Here is a 20178-nt window from a genome sequence, read left to right as displayed (position 1 = left end):
ACGCAAGTTCGTTGCCAGAAATAAATTACTGTTTATGTCTGTCTAGTGCACACTGGAGCGTAGAGGTACTAAGCCTCCACATTCCTGCACGCTGTTTGGTACAGTTCAAACGATAAAAGCTTCCACTGCTGACTTGTTTGTTGAGGTGTATGAAGGCGTTTAGTTTAGCTTTTTTTTGCACATTTGCACCACGTTATGTCAAATCAAATTGACTTCCCTTTTTATATTTGTCATAGTTTTTAATGCCTGTTCTCCTCCAATTAGTCGGGAAAGATTGTGTTAGGAGTGGGTACAATAATAGTCCTGTGGCGAGTTTTGGACGGGGATCAGCCTTTTTTTAATTTTAAGTAGGCTTATTTTACACACATTTTGTTAAGTCAAGTTTATCTGTTTGTGACTCTATGCCGGTTTGGAAAGCAGAATCTACTGAGAGGAGGCAAAATCTTGTGGAGGAGTTGTGTGGGTCCTATCCGCTAAAATCCTCTCAATAACCTTCCTCGGCGCATTTTGGTTGTCTCTAATGCTCTTCCGAAAAAGGAATGATAACAATTCTATTACCGCGTATAACAGCTTGTGCCACTTCAAGCTGCTTTTCAGATTGCTATGATCATCATCATCACAGATTAAAAGCAATCAGAGATCCTATTCTCAATAACGAAGTTACACCTAGACAAACGTTTTCTTTCAAACCATTTCAAGTAATGGAAACCTATCTTGTGGGTCCATTGAGTAACTTGTTCGGATATAATGATAAATAGGTATAATCTGTAGTATGAACTCCTTTATTTAGTTTTCTTAAGATTAAACAGGGGCGTAGCTACCGGCGTATCAATGATACGGGGCCTCTGGTCTACAAGGCCCCTCACCTGTGAAACCAAAAAATATTAAATTTCATCCACAATCTCTCATAATCTGCTTCCATATAAAAACGGTCTTTTTCACTTCAGCAATGACAGTCAAAAAAAGCAATCTCGTATTTTCCCGGGTTAAGCAGACGTCTATAAGAAAGCTGGGAACATCCTACATCCTACATAGATCACTGACATGTTTGTTTTAAGCGAGCTTTTTGATTCTTTTGTGAGAAATCCTACTGATTTTGATACAGGGCGTGCCACTGAGATCAAAGAATATCTACTCGTATTATATATCTCTCTTTTTATATTAATCTTATGTACTGCATTCTATCGGAGCTTAATCATCAGATGAGGTCGTGGTCAAGTGCAATCCTGTCACCAAGAAATGCTATTTATAGAAGCTGTACGTAATAAGATTGTGGTTGAGGATAGAAATATTTAAATGCGGTTTTCCAGTAAATACTTAGCGTGGATCTCTCAGTCGCGGATCCGAGCGGCGGCCGGTTAAATATGTCACCACCGTTATACGAGCACGGCACCTACGACACGACAACTACCTACATACGAGCAGCTATCATAACACTATTTTTATTTCTTACCAGTGGACGTCTGCGCATTGAATTCGGGGTTTTGGGATAACTGTGTAAGCCCCCATTCGCACGAGAGTTTTTCTAACGGTCGTCAAAAAAGCTTTTAATTATAGTAGTCATGTTTGTAGTTAATAACAAAAAAATATTTATACCTTATGAAAATAAACGCGTCAATGATAAATTTAGATGCGAACAACATAAAACTACTCTGTATCATAATAGTTTATTCATTGCGGCAGTAAGAATTTATAATAAGTTACCAAAAGAACTTAGGAAAGAAAAGAATATAAATTGCTTTAAAAATAATTTATATAAATACCTAACTCAACAGGCATTCTATAGTGTAAATTAGTATTTAAGTTGATATTATTGTTATTTTCATACATATTTTAATTTTTTTTTTGTCACATGTTTAATCTTTTCCTATTATAATTGAATATTACATATTTAAAATGTACACACTAACTATTTTTAGTAATATAATTATAAAATGTTTACTTATAAAATTATTGTAAAGATGTAAATTTTAAATGTTATTTGAATCATTAAATACTTAATAAATAATTTGCATGCCAACTTGGCAAGATACATTTACCATCTACATCTAACGACCACCTGTATATATAATGCATGTATCTGCAAATAAATAAATTGATTGATTGAAGTTAAAAGAAGATCAATTTCCAACGCTCAAAATTTAAAATGCAACATTGCTCAAAACAAAAGTGTTTTAAAAACGTAGTCGTGTGAACACTTGTGAACATATACTTTGGAATGCATTTGAACGCTTTTTAACGTGCGTTAAAAAACTCTCGTGCGAATGGGGGCTAAGCGATAAATTATATACTGTACTAATTAATTTTGTTTTATAATTATAAACTCGCGTAATTATGATGGAATGTACTCTTATAATGTGTCATTTATGATTAATTAATAAACAGATTTTATTGTATAGTAGCAACAACATCTCTCGCAACTATGTCCGTGTATGTGTGAATTTCAGGTTTTCTCAAATCCCGCGGGAAACTATGATTATTTTACACTATAGATAAGTTACGTGCCTACAAAATAATCGCAAAAAGTGATCCGAATTTAGCGACTCCACTGAGCGCACACATGTACAATTTTGTGTTTACTTACATTATATAATCATGTATATCTAGTTTTTATACTTCCTAAACACACAACTCGACATTACAGACAATATTTAGGTATTAGGTAGGTGTGTAAATAACTTTCGTTGTTTAATAAGCGACTAAATGAAATTAAGACAATTATGCACATTCGTCCGCCTCAGTTTTGGTGAGCTCCATCTCAAGTATAAAATATCGTTGGCAGGAACTATGAAGTTTTTGGGCATGAAAGTATTCAATTACTTTCTATATTTTCCAGTCAAAGACCCATGAATCTCGGTCCAGCCGTTCATAAGATTAACCCGGACATACAAAAAGACAGACAGACAATAAAAAAAAAAGTTTTATTGTGTTGTATTTTATCGTGAAGCCTTGAGAAAACACAGTTGTATTTTGAAATACAAAGACAGACACTTTAATTTTATTTGTATATAGCGGACGCCCGCGACTTCATCCGCGTGACCTCTTGAACTCGATGTAAACGTTCCACCCCTATTTCACCCTCTCCTGTACTACCTACTTCCTTCCTACTCTACCTACCTACTCTAACCGTACTCTACCACTACCCTACCTTTACCCTACAAAGGAGATGGACCAAAATTGTATGGAGCCCAGGATCAGTCATTGTACCCTGGCGGAAATAAAAGAAAATATTTTTTTTTACTATTTTACAAATCTACGAATTTACTTTAATTCATTCTCCCCCAATGCAATTTAATACGGGTAACAATGGCGGATTGCTGACGTTTTCCACGCAGTAGTCGTTTTGACGTTTGCTGTCAATTGTCATATCATAGTTGCTTTAAGGGCGCCATCTTGATATAACTCAAAAACTTCGGTTTTAATTTTATTTATTTATTTTTATTTAGTTATATTTAGATTTTAACAAATACTCTGTATTTTTAAAATTTTAATGATACGGGGTACAAGAGTGTACCTGAAATGGACCATCTCCTTTCATCTGAATCAAATCTGGCTAACACAGGCTGTTATTCCACAACAGAAATGCTAAGTATTAGACATAGTATACAAAGTGTTTGTACAAACGGCAAATTGCCGATGTTTGTCGGAATTTTCCGTCAGTGGGTCTAACGAATTACCTGATGTGACGACGCCCTTACGGTGAAAGTAGATTGTTATTGAGGTGCGTACGAAGCACGTGGCGGCAGAGCGTGGCGCGCGGGGACTACGAAATTTTACTAAAATATTGTTTGGGCCGAAAGCCTACTATAGCCTGACATAACGTGACGGGTAGCAGCGACAGTGATTGTACGATTTTTGTGGTAGAGGAAACACCTCGAGCAGTTCTCAGGACTTGTGACCTTGGGTGTAGGTTTAAGGGATTCCTTTAGAATGCAACACTCACCTCCCCAGCCCGTCGTGATTTCCATGCCCACGCTAAACAATTTACGATAAATAAAATTTGACCACAAAACTTTATTGCACAAAATCACTAATGCGACTAGCAGCGTCACAGGTTTACGCTGCCTAACAAAGAACTGAACTCAAATCATCAAATACTCTTCAAAATACACCGAAATAAAGATTTTTTAAAGAGAATTTTGGTCTTTAGCTAAATGTTGCCATGAAGCTTAAGGTCTGGTTGGTTGACAAAATTCCTCGTGATATCCCGTAGAAAATATAATTTTTTTCATGTATATTTGAGGATCCCTTAAGTGTTATCAAGAACCCTCGTTACTTTAAATTTACGTTACCAATTATCACTATTAAATCATGACTTGATGATGATTGTAAACTATGCCTAATTGAAATATGTGAATTTTGACTTTGACTTTGTCTTATGACCTTAGGCGTTATAAGTCAAACTTGCTGCCTTTCAAAGTCACTACGGTCCAAACGCCATAATTGGCTATCGTACTTACCTATGTTAAGAGAGCATGGACTGACAGACTTTCAGCCACCATAAAATGAGAGAGGTCTGGCTACTTCAGGTTTTTGTTCCAAACATACTACATTACTACATATACAGTCGCATAATCGAAGATATGATATCTCCTTCGACAAACTATCGTCTCTCACAGGGACACAATATAAAGTTTTTGAACTAACTCCCATAAAAATCTTTCCAAGAGATTAACTTTTCATTTGATTTGGGCATTTTTTGTTTGCGTAATGTTCCATTTAAATAGTTAACACTGTCCTATTAAATTATTATAAGCCTCAACAGCTCTTCAAAGGCAAATGGGTCGAACTCATCACTGAGAAGTGGTGGTTCGAATCTCGTCCGCTGGACTATTGCCGTTCCCAGTTTTTCGACCAATAGGCTAGTTGACTTTTGGTCTTAAATATACTCAGAGGCACAATTATCCATCCATGACGCGCGATATGATGCGAGTTTAGAAGTTAAATTTAAAAAAAAAATAATTAATAACATTATATTTATAATTTATTTAAATAACTTTCGTTGTTTTATTATTTACATATAGAATGACAAATAAAATATATAAATTAAAACTCAGAATTACACAGTATATTAAATTTAAATTTATAATAAATAAAATAATTAAGTATAACAAATACACACCATTTTGTATTTTTTTTTATGATTTAAGAACAATTTCTTTTAATGTAATTCTAAAAATGAAGAACTCTCCATACAAACTTTCAACCTCTATTTCAGCCCCTTCTTTTTTATTCTATGGTCAAAAAGTACCCTATGTTTTGCTTCAAGGTCCCATTTACTACTACTAAAAGTCAACTTGATCGGTTCGGCCGTTTAACCGTGAAAAGGTAACAGACAGACATACTTACTATCGCATTTATAATCTAATATAGGTATAAAATTCTCGTGTCACAGCTTTCGTTGCCATACTCCTCCGAAACGGCTCGACCGATTTTGATGAAATTTTTTGTGCTTATCCGGTATCTATGAGAATAGGCCAACATCTATTTTTCAAACCCCTAAATCCTAGGGGTAGGGTAAAAGTAGGGTATGACTAGGGTAGGGGTAGGGTTGAGGTACGGTAGAGGTAATGTAGAGGTAGGGTAGGAGTAGGGTAGAAGCAGGGCAGGGTAGGGATAGGGAAGAAGTGCATCATAAGTCAAAGCGAAGCTTGAGCGGGTCCGCTAGTATTAGTATAGATATTATCATATTCAGACCATTATCCCATGTACTACGCGAAATTAATATTGTTTATATTACATTTGATATTAGTCAATTACCCTATTGGATAGGAATGGAAATATTGGTAATTTTTTTTTAATTTGATGAGATTTGGCAAATATTAATTAATAATATTTCATGCTTCGGTTGAATACTTTTCTTATATAGTTGCCTACTTATTTTCCGGCTACAAAATATTACCTACCGTGCTCTCTAATTTGGTATTTATAGTACCACCAGTAACTTTCCTTACAAAGTTGTGAACGTGTCCAACAATTTTATTACATAGGTTTATAACCTTTTATTGCCTTGGTTTCATTACAAAAAATATACGTAATTTGCGAATCATCTCTGATAGCCACGACTTGAAACGGTTTAATTGAATTCTTAACTGTGTAGTCGTTATTAAATCGTGTTTCACAAAATTATAATTTATATATAAAAGTAATAAAATAATGCAAGGAAAAACCAGTTTAATATGTGCATACTTGGAATATTTTGAGAAGAGGCCTGAGTTCATCGGCCGCGGTCGCCTCCTCCCGCGCTACATATGCGAGTGACAACTAATTATGCATTACACACGTTACCTTATTAACCAATCAGTATCACCATCAGATATCGACACTTTTTCTCAGAGATTTTAATAGACCTCATCAAATCAACACCTTTCACTTACATATTACCATATCAATGCATTCATACATTATTTTCGTCGCATTCCTTCTTACCGCTGCTCACTCGACGTTTCGTCGTAGACTTTTTTTTGGATAAAAACTTAAAATGTATAAAGAAATATTTAATTATTTTGCTTAATCTTAATAAACATAAATAAAATTGATAATGACGTTGGTAGTGCTAAAGTTGAAAAAGAAATCGTAAATTAATACCCTCCTAAATGAGCCGCGGCACAGTTTTTGGTTTTATTGAGAGGTTATTTATTTTAATTTGTGCAACATTGTTGTGACAGCATATTTAATGCACCGGCTATTATACTTGTATTGTATACATACGCGTGTGTGCCTACATCGAAAGGTATGCGGTATGCCGAGCATCGAAAGCTTGTGCTCGAGCTTACCTACTCCGATTCATTCGTAGCTTTTTGTCTCAGGGAATGCGAGTCGTCAGACTTTGGTCTGGTCCGTAAGACCAACAGTGCGGGGGGCCCGTGTCTTGCCCTTTTGTTTTTATACCCGTGCAAGAATGCAAAACAATTATAATTCCCCCGAGGATAAGTCGCCGCAGTCCTTGGGAATCGAGACCGTAATCACACACGATTTTCGTTCCCCCCGCTATCTCATTCGTGTTGCGGTTTTGGAAAATATAGGCTTAATTGGATTACAGTGGATTATTGTAGTGAGCTGTCAACGAAACCTTTGCTTAGTCCACATAAAACGTTAATGGAGGCGAGTGGTCGCGGAGAAGGACGCGGGCACTCAGCGGCACTGAAGCTGGCCAATCCATTTAGGTTAATTACGTCGAGATGGGGATAAATCGGCGTCCAGCCGTCCACCGTCGAGTTACGAGCGAGCCGACTATAAAATAAATTATACCCACTCCGTTCGCCTCCACTCGGTTTTTTGTTGGCGGCCACGGGAAAAAAAACAAAAGTAATACTTCGAGAGGACGAAATACGATGCAAAGACAAAGCTTAAATTTATCTACTGATAATATAGACGTAGGTCGGCGGGCGCGGCAGACGCGGAGTTACCGGGTGGCCGGCCAAATTATACAGGCGGCCATTCCTGCGTCCGGGCAAAAACATGATATATCGCCGCCTTGTGACGAAATATTTGAAATTTGGAGACCTGCCACACTCTAAATGGAATTCACTTTAAATATTATCTCCGACATTCTTTGTCGACGACTTTATAAGCGTTCGAGTGAAATTTTTCCCCGCAAGGTAGTCATTTCAATTTCAAATCTCGAGCACTTTGTCTTCATCGCTCGTACTTATTATTTATTTGCCGTTTTATTACGATTTCTTAGGGCATTCTATCAGTACTAGTAAGTACCTAATTTATTTCGACTACTATTTATGTAATCTGTGCTACGATTAGGAGCGCTCGAAGCTGTTAGCACAATGACCCATTTATAATTTTTAGGACGGATGTTGTGTCTAGTTGGTAGGTAGGTAGGTACGAGTAGATATTTAGTCATTCTTAGATCTCATTTTAATGAGTCGTGATCCTACTTACTTACGACCGTGGGTTCGATTCCCATAACTAAAAAATATTTGTGTGTTTTTCAGTGTCTGGGTGTGTTTATATACTACATAAGTAATTATAACACAGGCTATAAGTGCGCTTTGCGTACTTTGGGTCTAGATTGTTTAAGTATATTATATTTACTTTTATATTATAATATATTTATTTATTTACGAAAGGTTCCAAACGACTCCTTTATCTAAGTATCTAAATCTTGATGGTTTTAACAACTCGTTTACTCGAGTGAGAGTTGAATATAGATAGATACATGTCATAAACAGTGTTGCTGTAGAATAAACAGCAATACTCCATGAAAGAGAATATTTACCTCGTTTGCTGATTGCAGAGATAGTTTGCATGCAGAGATATGTCAATATGATGTAATCTTGATGTTTTAAGGGACAAAAGATCGGTAATTTACGAGAATTGAATAAAGCTTGCGACAGTCGTCTGCACAAGTCCTGGGAGCCAGCAATATTAGGCGGAATGTTTAACCCATTCTACTACCATAGATACCTATATGATAGCCAATTTTGAAGTTTGGAACGTTAGCTTTGGAAGTTAGCAGGTTTCAAGGGTCCAGATTCCCAACCGATCATCCCCAATCGTCTACCAGACCGTTCCGTGCAGGAGTATTTATACTTTTGGATACAGTTGAGGAGTACCTACTCTTCTGCGTAATGCGAGCATGAGTATTAGTAGGAGAGTATATTGTATAAACTCTTTACAAGTGGCATTCCTTCTTATAATTTCAGACATTTATGGTAGAGTCTTCAATTTAATAAGCCGCTACAGAACACGATCAAACGTTGAGGTGTTTTTCAATCCTATCGAATAGGATAAAGGAGTATCACAGGTAAATGTTGCTCATAACATCCTGCATAGGTACTCGTATTTTATATATGAATATCAACTACATTTATACCTTCATACAATCCTAAGATGATCTTGACAGACTTACATACTGACAAATCAATCCTGTTTTTCATTTGAGGTCGTAAAAAAGACCATTTTTGCGGTTAATTTTATGTGCCTACAGAGAGGTAAGTCTCAGAACTTTCAGTGCAGTACCATTTAACTAAACAATCTACAAGTTTTCAAGAATTCAAAATTATTTATTAGATTCAGTTTGAGAGGCAAAATTTATGAAAAATAGTTGGTATAAAACCCAGTAGTTGATCTATTCAACAAAATCATCATTTAGGTACATTTTCTTTTTATATACCTACCTACCTATTAAGGATGAGGTATACCTATAGCTGTTAAGCCTCGTGGGTCAAGGTGCTTGCTCTTCATTGTGGAACACACACAGCCATGCTGCTTGTCGGCAGAAATAAGACCTCTACCTGCTAGAGCTTTCTCAAAACTCCATCTACTGAATTTTTGCATATGTATTAGGTACTTAAATGAGGTTTCAAGATTAATTTTGTTTTATTCTTCATAATAGAGTTATCCATCTTGTATCTACTTGAGGTTCATAAATAATAATTCGTATAAAATATTTTAATCTTTTATTACATCGTTATCTTTTCAATAAAATAATAATTACACGAGTTTATATACAAATATATTATTTACAACTGTCGAGGCCACACCTATATGTACACTGGGTCCACGATATATCACTGGGTCCGCGCGACCGGTCGCGCCTTCGTCATCGGCAGCCACAGCCTACCACCATCATGTCCTGATAGTTTTTAAGCACCACATTGTTCACTTCGTCCATATATAACATAGATATAGATGAGAGTTGCGTCGGCACGCAGCACGCTTTGGGCACCGTCGCGGGGTTCACTGAGTTGACCAGAGTCTGCACTATCGCGTGGTTCGTGCCGTTGAGGTGGTCCGGCAGCGGGAAGGGGCAGTCGCCCTGGCAGTAGTACGCGTCGTAGCCGTGCGGGGCCACGATCCAGTCGCTCCAGCCCACGTCCGCGAAGTCGACGAACAGCGGGCGGCGCTGGCAGATCTCGCGCGCCTCCTTGCGGCGGTGGTGCGCGCGGTGCCCCCGCCGCTGCGCCGCGCGCTTGCTGCGCGTCAGCCGCTCGCTCGTCTCCCGCGACGCGCGCGCGCGCTCGTCCTCCGTGTACAGCATGAGCAGCGGCTGCGCCGTCCGCCACTCCTCCTCCTCGTCCGTGACGCGTCTGCGCACGCGCACGTGCGGGAACTTCGCGTCCCTGCTCACACTCGCGGCGTCTTCTTCTAACACTCGCACTAATAGTCCGTGATTATGTTTGGGCTCTTTGAGCCACCGTCGCGCCGCTCCCAGAGCGTCGGCGTTGACGATTCCCTCCCCGGGCCGGAGCGGCACGGAGTCCAGCAGCCGCAGGATCGGCTCGGAGTGGCCGCGGCGGCCGGGGCGCACCACGTCGTACAACAACAGTCTCTGTCTGCCGGTGGTGCCGACGGCTCGTTGGAACGAGAGGTCGGCGCCGCGCGCCACCTCGTCGGCCGGTACGCCGCTCACGTTGAAGAACAGGCGGAAGCGGTGGTCGCCGGGGAAGCGCTCGTCGAGCGGCGTGGGCGTGTGGTGGAAGGAGCGCGCCGTGTTGGCGGCGGCGGCGGGCAGCGCGCGCGAGTCGTACAGCACGCGCAGCGCGCGCGGCACGGGCGGCGGGCGGGCGCGCGGCGGCGGCCGGCGCGGCAGGCCCAGCAGTGCCAGCAGCTGCTTCTCGGCGGCGGCGCGCGCGGACTCGTCCAGCCGCGCCGCGCACAGCGCCACCAACGCGCACACCACCGCGCACGCGCACGCCCCACGCATAGTTCTCCGACACCCACCTGTAACCAAGGAAAGATAACGTTACATATTGTACTACTATCGTACCAAAAACGATAATTGTGTATTTGTCATTTTTTTTATTTTATATAATAAAAGTTTACTAATAGTAGAGGAATTTAGTAAAAGTGACAGTGTATCTACGATAACTTCTTTCGGAGATACAGGGACATCTTTGCAGCATTGACGAGGATCGCATAAAAACATACTAAATACGGTAGACACGTGACGTCACGCTCTTTTCAGATCATTACATTCGTATGGACGGGCAATCAAAATAGCCCATTGTTGTGACACGCCTCACTAATGGTAATAACTAATAAGTAAAGTCAGCAATGTTTCCAGAAACCGTTTGTCCGTTTTACCAGTTATTTAACAAAGGTCAACACTGTGTGCAGCCGGTAGTCGGTTTATCTCACTGCTCTGTTCCTAATAAATGCACCGTCACATTGTAATGTCGGCATGGCTACATACTCGTACACCGCATTCTAAATAAGCGAGCGAAATCACCATAACGGGCATTTACATTTATTTATGAATTGAGTTATTACTAACTTTAGTAGTTTCCATTTTGTTTTGTAATTACTGTAATAATTATAGTAATGTTAATTGTCAAGCATAATAGAAGCTACACTAATTTATACATGTTACATAACATGGGGTTATCTATACTTATAATAAATCTGTATTATCAATCCTGTACATGAAATACAATGGGATTCGCTGGATGCAGGTGGCTCAGTATCGTGATGTTTGGAAGTCCCTACAAAAGGCCTATGTCATGCAGAGGACGTCCATCGGCTGATATGATGATGATGATGATGATGACATGAAATATATTTCCAAAATAACTATCAGGGGGTGATTAGTGATAGGTAGATACTGATGCCAAAAATGCAATCAGTAAAATTGTTGTATGTCTGTCTGTCTGTATGTTCGTTATAGAAACAAAACCTACTCGACAGATTTTAATGAAACTTAGTGCAATTATTCTTCATACTTCTTGGCTGGTTATAGTAATACTTTTCATCACGCTACGATAAATAGGAGCAAAGCAGTGAAGGGAAATGTTTGGAAAACGGGAGAAATTACCTACTGCATTTTACAGCGATACTACTGTAAGGGCTGGATTAAAAAGGTCTAAGGGCGGACGAAGTCGCGGGCGTCTGCTGGTGTTAAATAAAATATCTAAATAAATATATTAAAAGTATAGATCTTTGACAGCTGAGTGAGTAATATAAGCGACAGTGGAAAAGTATACGTTTATACATCATCATCATTAGCAACCCATGTTCGGCTCACTGTTGAGCACAAGTCGCCTCTCAGAATCAAGTATGCAGGTTTCCTCACTATGTTTTTCCTTCACTGTTTGAAACACGTGATATTTACTTTCTTAAAATGCACACAACTGAAAAGTTGGAGGTTTATTCCGCGAATTCGAACTTACGCCCTTCGAGTTTAATGCAGAATATAGATAAATAAAGAATACCTATACATGGGTAGTTAATATGCGGTTCGTCAAAATAAAGCAATAACAATGAGATAAATTACATCATTCATTAGTATTTTTTCCTTGCGAGCTCAACAACTGGAGCGAGCCATATAAGGAGATTAACGACACTATGACATAAGAGTTCCTTATCCGTTCAAAGGAACCGTCGTGCATCATTACATCAATGAGTAATATTAGTCAGTTATGTGATAAACTATTTTCGGCAATTTTTTATGTATTTTTTAGTACTATCAAGTAACCATACAATACACAAGTTAACACCCTCTATATTCTCTCTAATCTATACTAAAATTTCAAAGAGGTAAAGTTTCTGGTACTGTAGGAGGTACTCGTAATCTCTGGATCTACTGAATCGATTTTGGAAATTCTTTTGCCACTAGAAAGCTATGTTATTCGTCAGTTTCGTAGACTAAATTTAATTCCCGTATTCTTATGGGAACGGGAACTGCACGGGTGAAACCGCAGGGCGTCAGCTATTAGAGTTATATAAGCAACTAACAGACGCCTCGCGATTTCACATCGTATTATTAACGTTTTTATGGAAACACAGGGTAGATTTACCCTATGACACTTTTTCAATTCAAAAAAATAAAAATAAAGAATTTTCCAAATCAATTAGAAGTAAAAAAAGTAGATTCAGTAGATGACTTTTTTGTCATAATATTAGTATAGATATAGTGTAATTTACATTATCTACATTGACTCAAGTCAGATTTAGGGTTAGGTTGGGGGATCATACCGAACAAAACGCTCAAGCGATTTAGCATTCCGTTCCTAAGCCGCGTAATAAACTAATCAGGACCATGTGTTGAATAGGAATCCTTTTTGGTAAACATATAGTCAATTAGAATCAGGTGAGATACGGGTATCAATCAAGCTTTAATTTCTAGATAAACAAATAAAACATTTGTAGCTTTCTTGATTTACTTATCTACATAATTATTATGGTGGTATGGGTTAGGGTTTTTACCCTATAAAGATACCTCTTTTATTGCTAAGAAGAAACATAAATCACCACAAAGGTTTGTTTGTTCGTTTATATTATACTTAATTAATGTTCTGATCTATACTAATATTATAAATAGATAAATAAAGTTTGTGAGATTGTTACAGTAAATCTTTGAATTTACTAAACCGATTGTGAACAATCTTTTACAAATAGAAAGCCACGTTATTTCTGAGTATCATAGGATATAATCTGTATTCCTACAGGAACGGGAACAACGCGAAATCGCAGGACTTCAGCTAATCCTACTAATATTATAAACGCGAAAGTTTGTATGGATGTTTGGATGTTTGTATGTTTGTTACACTTTAACGCCGCTACTACTAAAGCGATTTGGCTGAAATTTGGAATGGAAATAGATTTTACTATGGATTAACACATAGGCACATACTTTTTATCCCAAAAAATCCATGGTTGGATTTTGATGATATGAATGAATGCCTCGACTCCTGAACCGAATTAGCTGAATTTGGTATTTAGGTATATAATAGCCTGGATTAACACATAGGCTACTTTTTATCCCGGAAACATCCATGGTTCCCGAGGGATTTGTGAAAAACTAAATTCCACGCGGACGAAGTCACGGGCGTCTGCTAGTTTGACATAAAGTAAAAAAATGTCATAACTTGACTATACGACATTCATGAGGCGGTGGTGAAACCGACCCTTAATCTTTTAAGTTTTACGACTACAGAAATGTGAGAGTTATTTGTATGTAAACTTAACGAATGTGGAACGGGTGTTTGTTTGTTCGCTCCTCCGTATAACCTAATTGATTACACAAATGTGTTGTAACTTGTACCATTCACGGTCTGCTCATCGTCAAAGATATTTTTACTTGCAGTTCATTTATATAACGGTCAAAAAGCATGTCGTGGTCAGACCTTCGTTCTTTTACTAAAGTTGAAAGTTTGTTATGTTAGTTAGCGTCAGGGTTAAGTCTTATTAAAATAACTGTCTGGTTTAGGAGTGGAGATAACACTGACTGGGTACAGGTGGGAAATTTAGTTCCACGCAAGAAAAGCTTACACAGCGAAAGGGCATGACGGCTCGAAAGAAAGTTGAAGAAAAGCTCCTACCAAGCTATAAATCCTCCAATAAAGTGTACCTTTTGTTGTTTTCTTCCTTAATTTTATAATTTTACCAACTGACTCCCTCGTGGTTTTACCCACATAGTTCCCGTTCCCGTAGAAATACGGGGATAAAATGTAGCCTCTGTTACTCGCTGTTAATATAGCTTTTCATTTGTGAAAGAATTTTTTAAATCGTTTAGTTGTGAAAGAGTGTCAAACAATCATAGATATAATTTGGATAAGAGTATGCCAAAGGCTTGTCATGAAGCTAAATCTCTGAGTGTGAGAAGTGACTGAGAACTACGTATCTATTAAAGGAGTGTGAACTGAAAAACATTAATTGATTGACGAAGATCAGACTGTCACAGTCAAACTATAAAGTTTTTGCGTATTCCCGTTGGCTAAACACTTTTTACGCCGTACCGATACATAAACAAGAACTAATAATAGCTCCAGTATTGAATAATTTAAGGATAATGACAATTATTACATCATATGAGTCACATTTATTATACAATTGTTATATAACAGGCTAAAAATAATGAAACAATACATAATAGAAGCAGATGTACAGAATCAACTTAATGATTGTAAAATTATCGCACATTTGTTCAACATGACCTTTGATATGAACCACTAAGTACTATAGATATATGAACTCTAAAGCTGAATACACAATATCACACAAAATGTGTGTTAAATAATTGAAATGCTAGTCTTTACTTGATAGAAGTTACATATCGAATTTTAAGAAATTAAATATCACGTGTCTCAAACGGTGGAGGAAAAATCGTGAGGAAACCCGCATACCAGAGAATTTTCTTAATTCTCTTCGCGTGTGAAGTCTGCCAATCCGCATTGGGCCAGCGTTGTAGATTATCGGCCTAACCCCTCTCATTCTGAGAGGAGACTCGAGCTCAGCAGTGAGCCGAATATGGGTTGTTAATGATGATGATGATGACATATTGACTTTGACTTGACATATAATGATTAAATATAGATTGCACTTTAAAACATTAATTTAGTTTAATCACGGTATTCTTAAAGTTAACATTGTACTTAGATAATAATTAAAGATATTTTTTGTAAATCAAAACAAAACTATTAAACAATAACAAAAAGAAACAAATTGTTTGACGGCAGTAAGTTTATTTTGAAACAATCATTAACTTATTCTGAAAATAAATTACAAAAGCAGTTGTGTGGTTTCATAACTCTATGTCTCGCAGAGCATGTAGAGCCGTCGGTCATTCGATATGACATGAAGAATGAAGGGATAAATAGAGAATAATGCTACGAAATGGAGTTTGACTTGTGCATTATGACACTACAGATGAGATAATATAATAATTAGTTTCAAACATAATTACAGATGCAGAAGGAAGTTTTAAGCTATAAATAACAAAACTCCTACCAAGTCTCGCTACTCAGTTCTACTACCGTAAAAAGTTGTGTGATCATAAAGGGAAGTGAAGAAGAAGAACTGTTTAGTGAGATAAGTAGAGAATAAGGCGAATTAGAGACTTACACTTGTGCATTATAATGTGCACGAGAAGGGAAATAATCAAAAATAATATCACGTGTATAAAAATAATGGATAACAGGGAATAATGGGAAAAAGGGAATGAATGTCAATCTCTTTATGCTCTAGATATAGGTATGTATAGTCCCAGAGAGTGTGCATAGATATGTTCATATATCTGTATTAGTGAGATTTTGTTGTATGACAATTGGCTTAGCTTAATTCTTGTTAGTGTGAAATCAACTTAAAGGCTGCTATTTATACTTGAAGCCAACTACCTACGACTTCACGCCTTATAATTTGTTTATTTACTAACAACCGCAAAGCTTGTTTACTGTTTATATTGTGTACCTATTTACCATCTCAATAAACGTGTTTTATTAATTAATAGAATAAATTGAAATTTTTATATTTTTTTAACGGAAATGTAATATTGGCTACCGAAAAAATCAAGATTTAAATCTTATAATTCCCCTAAATCCTGAATGTGGTGAGTTAACTTAGAAACCACTGAATCTATTATAGCCATACCTTAGGCTTCCCTTTTAGTGTTCCTTCTATATGATGTTACAAATGAATTGACTAAAAAGGGTTTATTAATCCTTAATAGGTGCTAAAATTGCTTCTAAAGTGGGTAAACTTACGAGTATGTGACCTAATCCAGAGCACTTTACAATAAAATAATTTGTGTTCTATGTGTCCAATCTTGCTATACTTACCTATAAATCTACCAACATTTTACATACATACGAAATCTAGTTTTAAATATAACTGTATTTGAAAAGAATCCAGCGAGCTAGTTCAAAGCACACCTACTGTGAAAAGTGAAAATGGAATTTCCCATTAATTAATTGCTAAGGACATCCTCGCAAGTGGATAATATTTTCACGTTTTTTATAACTAGAACTCGTCATTTGTAAATAGGTGCATAATATGATAATCACAGAAAATATCGTTATTTAGTATTAATTCACCCATTTGTATTCATAATAATGGCACTAAGAAAATGCTAATCGTCGACATATAATTATTTTCTAAATATTGGAAGAAACTGAGGCTGCTTAAGTCAGCTGGTATCACTTGTGTTATTTATATATTCACGTTTATACGAGTAGTTTACTTATATAAGTTCTAGAAATCTTGTAAAATAAAAGTTTTTATCTACTAATTAATAAGAAATGATTTTTATTACAAATTGACGAAAGATGTTTTGCTTATCAAATGTAAATAAACATGAAATAAAAATGAACAAAATGTGTATAAGGAAAACAACACCGAAACTGCTATCAAGTATAGGCTCTATTATACAAGTAAATTAACGTTCAAAGGCACTTTCCAAAACTCTCAAGTAAAAGACATCAACGAGATGCGTATTCGTGAACTTACGGTGAAAATATTCAAAGTTTGTTTTGTTGTTCTCTGATTTATTGAAATTTTCTCTAACGTGTTTTATAATGATACTTAATAACAATTATTAATAGAGAATAAACCAGCATTAGAAATCAGTTTTATCATGATTTCACTAATAAAGTGGGTGCGACTATCTGCTCAATAGAAACTTCGTAGCAGTCATATTTTTTTGATGTTTACAATAATATCATTGATTAGATAGACGGCGAGTGGGTATATATCGAATACGTAGTTTGTTTTTATACTGTTTTGATCGCTCTAGCACGGTCGACCGGATCATGGCGTACGTATTTCGAAAATAATGCGGTCAAACCAGCCGCGGGCGCACGACCGCTAGGCTCTCTCACTCACCCGAAATTTTAACGCATCCAACGCCGATGGTCACACAAAATCCGCAATCCGTGATGCTGTGCGGACAGAAGCGCGCTGTCAGCGCTTCGGGAACAAATGGAAGCGCACTCGTTCACGTTCGAACCGTTGGCACATAACAACAGAGCGGACCGGTAACATAACTGGCGCGTGTTTTCGCGCGGGAGCGGTTGCGCGCGCGTGGTTTGGCGGACGGCGCTGCGGCGTTTGCGCGCATAGCGTGCTCACAGCGGCGCGGTCGCGGGTCGAATGAGAGGAGGCCAGACGCGGCGGCGTCGGGCCGAGCCGGCCTGGCCCCGCCCCCCCCGCGCCTCCCACTGCGCGCACTACCACCGCACTACCCCTGCACTACCCCCGGGCCCGGCTCCAGGACAGCGACATTACAACGCTACGTCATTTTCCTTTTCCCGAGCTACGAACCGGCAACTGCATTGGTGTAATTCGATCAAAACTAAGTATTGCCCACGAATGTGTTTCCATTATAGTAATTTTTTTTTATATCACGTGTCAAACGGTGAAGGAAAACATCGTGAGGAAACCTGCACACCAGAGAATTCTCTTAATTCTCTGCGTGTGTGAAGTCTGCCAATCCGCATTGGGCCAGCGTGGTGGACTAGGTATAGGCCTAACCCCTCTAATTCTGAGAGGAGACTCGAGCTCAGCAGTGAGCCGAATATGGGTTGATAATGATGATTGTAATTTTTGACAATCAAATTCTGTCAATTATCCAATTTTCCTGGTTAATGGTACTTTTTCTAAATGAAAGGAAAATTCATGATGAACAGTTGAGTAATTGAGGTATAAAAGGGTAACAAACCTAAATTCGCGTTTAGGTCTAATCAGTGGCGTGCACGCCGTAGATGCGAAAATGCACTGCGTATCCCGAAAGTTTACGAACTTTGACTGAAGAAGATTTTTTCCATTTTCTACAATTTGTACTATTAGTGCCTAGTTAAAAGCCTTGCGCACGCTATTATATTATGAAATGTAACCCAGAATAGCAGGAGCTAGACCCAAGTGGTAAATTTATCACCGTTAATTAATTTAACGTAAATTTATCAACTTAAGCTCTAAGCTTAAGTGAGGAAATCAAAAGCCATTTACAGAAAAGCGCGTCGCGCGGTTTTTGTTGAACAAGAGAAAATTATGCGAGATTTATATTAAGTTAATTTTTCATAGAAAATATTTATATAGATATAAGATAAACTAAGATTTTAATTCAATGCATTGATTTTATTTACAGTTTTTTAGAACAGATTTTAAAACAAGTACCTAAATATCTATCAGAAAAGGTTAAGCATCAAAAACAAAAAAAAAATTCAAGTTCTAGTTAAAAATGAAATAAGGTATTAAAAAAAAGAATACAAAAAATATTTTATTTTTATTTTTGAATGCTTAAAAGAGTATAGAGAGTAGAAATCTAAATAAATATTTCAATTAATTGAACATGGATTGTTCCGCGACTCTTAATAAATTAATAAATTTTACAAAAATATTTTAGAGGTAATTAAATCTTATATTACCTTTATAGTATTTTTTAAATCCATAATAAAAGTGAGTAACTCAGCATATAAAAAAAGAGTAGTATTTTTTCAAACATTTCAACTAACTTAGTAGATTATAATTTTAAAAAATATATTATTTTTTTATTATTTGAATTAATGGTACAAATTTTTACTTAAAATGCAAATTCGCCTTTTTTGCAATAAAGTTTTAATAAAACGAAAATAAACACTCATCTTACCCAAATAAAAAAATTGGAAAATGTCCAAAAAATCCAAAAAGCACAAAATCTTTTCAAATTCAAAGTCCATCAACACTAAACAATAACCGTAATGGTCACTTCGTCACAACTGAGGAATGGACTGACGGTTGTCACATTAAAGGCTTGTCGCAGAATCACTGAGCATTTTAAGTAAATAGTCGTAATTATAAGCCAGACTCTATGGCCCCGGCCCATCTTACCAGAGTGGGGGTAGGACTAAGATTTTCTAAGAACACCGCCCAACCGTTATGGCGTCGATAATGACAGTTACATAACTCACCCCCATCCCGTTGAGGGTGAATCAGCTTCTCATTTGGCTGGAATGACTCATGCATGACGAACTTTTCAAGGTCAAGGTATTTTCATACACAATCAGCATCCAAAACATACAAGTCCATTTTGTTGCGTAAGTTATTTAAATCGAAATGTTTTTTACGTATTATGTAGGTATGAAAACTCTCTAACTTGCAAAAACTATGAACATAAGCTTACTACCAAATACTTCGAACCATATAGATACGATAGTAACAAAGTATAAAAATGTAATATTTCTAAAATTACGAATAAGTTGTTTTTAACTAAAATTACTTATTTTGTTGTTCAAAGTTCTGTCGGTTATTTTATGCATTTTTTGGGTCTGGACATATCCTGCATATATAGCATATTCTGGATAAACAACAATGTATTTCTGTTTTTCACAAACCTCAAGGAAATTGTTTTTCCGGGATAAAAAGTATTTTCTGCCAAATACTTTCTATCTGACCATGGGGTCTAATAAATACCAAAATTAATTAAAATAGGTTTAGTAGGTCTGAAAGGTAACAGACGGAGAAACTTACAAA

The 20178-nt window shown here is 37.2% G+C and overlaps 1 protein-coding gene across 2 annotated transcripts in view; it reads right to left on the bottom strand.

Annotated features, from left to right (window-relative positions):
• Positions 1 to 9401: 9401 nt before the first annotated feature.
• LOC112044871 (protein decapentaplegic) overlaps positions 9402 to 20178 on the bottom strand; it is a 31755-nt gene continuing 20978 nt past the window's right edge. Inside the window, exons 1-2 of one of the 2 annotated variants that reach the window (XM_024080858.2) lie at positions 17554 to 17828; positions 9402 to 10680 (exon numbers count right to left, since the gene is read on the bottom strand). In XM_024080858.2, the coding sequence (XP_023936626.1) occupies positions 9560 to 10663 (1104 nt within the window). In that variant the 5' untranslated portion in view covers positions 10664 to 10680; positions 17554 to 17828 and the 3' untranslated portion in view covers positions 9402 to 9559. Of the gene's footprint in view, positions 10681 to 17553; positions 17829 to 20178 lie in introns of those variants that run through there. The other variant, XM_052883655.1, reaches the window with a different exon arrangement.

Source organism: Bicyclus anynana, chromosome 9 (assembly GCF_947172395.1).
Source record: "Bicyclus anynana chromosome 9, ilBicAnyn1.1, whole genome shotgun sequence".
Lineage (NCBI taxonomy): Eukaryota > Metazoa > Arthropoda > Insecta > Lepidoptera > Nymphalidae > Bicyclus > Bicyclus anynana.
Note: the sequence above shows the minus strand (reverse complement) of the source record. Positions and strands in the feature narration are given on the sequence as shown.